General features: G+C 31.4%; 1 protein-coding gene across 1 annotated transcript; it reads left to right on the top strand.

Moving 5' to 3' along the window:
- Positions 1-2,569: 2,569 nt before the first annotated feature.
- LOC107844225 lies at positions 2,570-3,635 on the top strand. Its single transcript, XM_047410890.1, has 2 exons — positions 2,570-2,653; positions 3,069-3,635. Exons 1-2 carry the CDS (start codon positions 2,570-2,572, stop codon positions 3,633-3,635), a joined length of 651 nt encoding a protein of 216 aa, XP_047266846.1.
- The last annotated feature ends 213 nt before the right edge of the window (positions 3,636-3,848 follow it).

The following is a 3,848-nucleotide window of genomic DNA, read 5'->3' as shown; positions in this document are numbered from 1 at the left end:
ACCATTTTATTACATCATAAAATTACCGAAATACCCTTGGGGTATAAAAATCAAGTAATTTAATAAGGAACAAAAAGATATTTATAAAAAATTACTACCATGTCTAATTAAATTACAAAGATCTAAATAAAAATATTATTAAAATAATACATGAGGATAAAACTAATAAATATAAGAAAAAAATAATATGCATGTGTAACCATTTTATTACACCATAAAAATGAGGAAAAAACTAATAAATATAAAGAAAAAGCAATATGCATGTATAACCATTTTATTGCACCATAAAATTATCGAAATACCCTTGGTAGTCATTTAATAAGGAACAAAAGATATTTATACAAAAATAGTACCATGTATAATTCAATTACAAAGGTATAAATAAAAATATTATTAAAATAATGCATGAGGAAAAACTAATAAATATAAGAAAAAAGCAATATGCATGTGTAATAATTTTATTGCATCATAAAAATAAAGACAAAACTAATAAATATAAGAAAAAAATCATATGCATGTGTAACCATTTTATTTACTATTATATATAAGTGAAGGTTGGGGTGACTAAAATTACCGAAATACCCTTGGTAGTCACCCCAACCTTCACTTATATATAGTAGTAAAGAAAAGTAAAGTAATAGTAATAGTAAAGTAATAATAGTAATAATACTATTCATCAACACTTGGATCTGCTTGAAAAGTGGACGATCTCAAAAGTGCCACCCAGAAAGTTGTACCAAATGGGAACTTTCAAGACTTTAGGTCTCAAACAAGTTGTTAAAACAACTGAAGAGACACTTATAGTGAATAGTGATCATGCTACTTTCAAATTGTTACCTGAAAGTGATTTTTCTCCTTATCGTGAAACATGTAAGTTCATTCATATTGGTTTAATTCAAGTTCCATCTAAACCACTAACCTTGAGAGGTTTGCCTGAAAGCTTTATTGCAACCTTAAGAGATGGCAGAAATAAAAATTGGAAGAAGCCTCTTATTGCGACAGTTCAAATAAGTTTGGCTTATGGCCCTGTGAATTTTAATGCATATCCTAATTTACAGATATCTTTCACTGATGAGAATTCTTTAGATGCATTAATTTTGAGTATTAAAGTACATGGATATGATTACATGCCTGATACTGCGGTTATATGTATTTGTTATAGGATATATTATAATCCTCTTCATACCTTAAATCCAATGTGTAGGATGATGGATTTCAAAAATGAAAATATTTTAATGGAAACAAATTTTTGTAGGTCCAAAGTTGTTACTAGACGGCCTATAAAATGAGATGAAATTGATTTCCCAAGAAAATGGATCCTTGAGGATGCAGCTCCTCCTCAAACTGATCTCAATAAAGTGAGTTCAGAGGTAGAACAATCCACTAATGATACTGTTCGAATCAGAATTTCTGATTCATTGCCTCTATTAAACAGAGCTGAAGATTTGTGTGTTGCAATATCATTGAGATTAACAAGATCAACATTGTCATACATATCTCCTGTAAATTACATTATTAGATATTCTTCTAGAGCTTCTACATCTCAAATTAGAGAAAGCACTAGAATGAATAGCATCAGGATTGATAGTGATAGTATTGTTACTACAATCCCTGATATAGATCCAACTGAGTCCGAAATGGAATTTCCAACTGGTTTAAAATGAATCACAACCAGATTGATTTTAGTCCAGGATCCCTGGCAAGAAAAAGAATTTCTGAAGAATTTTATAAACCTAGATGAGAATTGTTCCAAACATGGTTTTTCCAAAACTTTAGCAAAGAAGAAAAAACTGCTTTCCAGGAAGAATTCTATGCAGATCTTTCTGTACATAGTAAAATAATTGCTTTTGCGCCCTGGTTTATGGCCAAATATGTGGATAGTTATATTTCCATGTTAGCTCGGTACTTTTAATTACCTACTGGAGAAATTACTACTTCAGTACTACCTCCCCATCAGTCCTTTCAAATTATAAAAGATAACAAGGTAGTTTATTTTACAGTTTTTGCTAAGCTGATTGACAATGATACTGCCTTAATAACTGCTCAAAATTTTGATATGATGCTAAAGCAGTATAATTATGCTAATTATTATATGATCATCTTAGGAGAGCAAATTATTGCTCTACATGAAAAAATTGATAAGGTCCTATCTAAATTAAAAAGGATAGAGCTTAGTAATACTAATCAAATAGACTTTAAACAAAAAGACCCTGAAGTCCTGGCTACTCCCACCATCCAACCTCCCCCTAAAATCAAAGATTTCAAGTTATCTAGTAACTTAGATAATATCGTAAAGTTGCTAGAAGAGAAATTTCATGGATTAAAAATAAATCCTACCCACGATGAAAGTTTTGCAGGAGACAATGGTGGGAATGCTACTCCTATTGAGATAAACAAAATCTCAAATAAATTTGCTAGGAATCCTACCCAAAAGATGTTTTATTATCCTATACCAACTCCTCAAGATGTTTTATTTGAAGAACAAGGATTATATATCCCAAATAGTTTCAGAGGAGATGAAATCTACGAGTGGAATGTAGATGGATTATCTAATAGAAAGATATCTACAATGGTACAAAGAATGTTGATGTACAGTGCCATTAGTAAAGCCCTTCCTAATACTAGTGATAGGGGCATTGCTGAAATGATTACGGTAGGTTTTTACTAGTCAGCTTAAAGGCTGGTGGGATAATTATCTTACCCAAGACCAAAAAACCAAAATCATTCAGTCTATAGTAAATAAAGAAGATGGACAAGAGGTCATGAACGTTGTCTATACTTTAATTATTAATATTATTGAGCACTTCTCTGGAAGATGGTCCAATAATAATGAAAGTATTAGGATTCTGCTCTAAAATCTTAGATGTAAGACTTTGACATCTTGGAGATGGTATAAAGATGTATTACTTTGTAGAGTGATGGAGTTACCTGAGATTAATAGTTCTCATTAGAAGTCCAAGTTTATAGATGGTCTTCCCATGTTATTTGCTGAAAGAATTAGGAAAACCCTTAGAGGTCATAATGTGAGTATTAGTTATGAGGCTTACACATATGGTAACCTTGTAAAGGTTGTTACTCAAGAAGGTTTAGCTTTATTTAATGAGATTAAGTTAAACCAACAGGTTAAGAAGTATCGTCTTACTGAGAGACAACAGCTCAAAGAATTTTGTGAGCAATTTGCCATAGATATCCCTAAAACCTCAAGAGAATCTCATAAACATAAGAAAAAGTTCTCTGAGGAGAGAAAGTCTAAAAAAATTAAGAACAAAGGAAAAAGAAATGAGGATTACAAATCCAAGAAGGCTTATAGAAAAGCCAAGAAAACCAACACTTGTTACCGATGTGGTAGATTTGGTCACTTTGCAAAAGATTGCAAAGTAAAAAGTAAAATCAAAAGTCTCACTATTGATGATGATATTAAAGACTCTTTGTGTAAGATTTTGCTCAATTCCTCTCCAAAAAACTCCAGTCCAGATCATAGTGATAATGAGGAAAATGATTTAACCGATGAAGACCTACGAGTTCTCCAACAAGAAGACTATATGTCTTCTGATAATGAGTGCATACCTTGCCAAGAAGGACAACCTTGTACTAAAAAGGAGAAGGAGGATGTTTTATACAACATCATATCTTAATTTCAAGATATAAAAATTAATGTCTTGAAAGATGATAAATTAGCAGCTCTACTAGAGATGCTAAAAGAACTGAGTAAGCAGGATGATAAGCCATCCACCAGTTCTTCCCCTATTCAGGATGAAATGCATATTATTCCCTTTCAAAAAGGTCCTTATACCATGACTGAAGTTAATAGACTTCTAAGGGAATGATAGAAGGTTAAAGTTATTCCA

Source organism: Capsicum annuum, chromosome 1, assembly GCF_002878395.1.
Source record: "Capsicum annuum cultivar UCD-10X-F1 chromosome 1, UCD10Xv1.1, whole genome shotgun sequence".
Taxonomy (NCBI): domain Eukaryota; kingdom Viridiplantae; phylum Streptophyta; class Magnoliopsida; order Solanales; family Solanaceae; genus Capsicum; species Capsicum annuum.
Note: the sequence above shows the minus strand (reverse complement) of the source record. Positions and strands in the feature narration are given on the sequence as shown.

Excerpts from the sequence above, each read along its gene's own strand:
- LOC107844225 (XM_047410890.1), top strand. The coding sequence starts at position 2,570 with ATGGTACAAAGAATGTTGATGTACAGTGCCATTAGTAAAGCCCTTCCT. Across the intron at positions 2,654-3,068 it reads GCATTGCTGAAATGATTACG|GTTGTTACTCAAGAAGGTTT; the intron begins GTAGGTTTTTAC and ends AACCTTGTAAAG.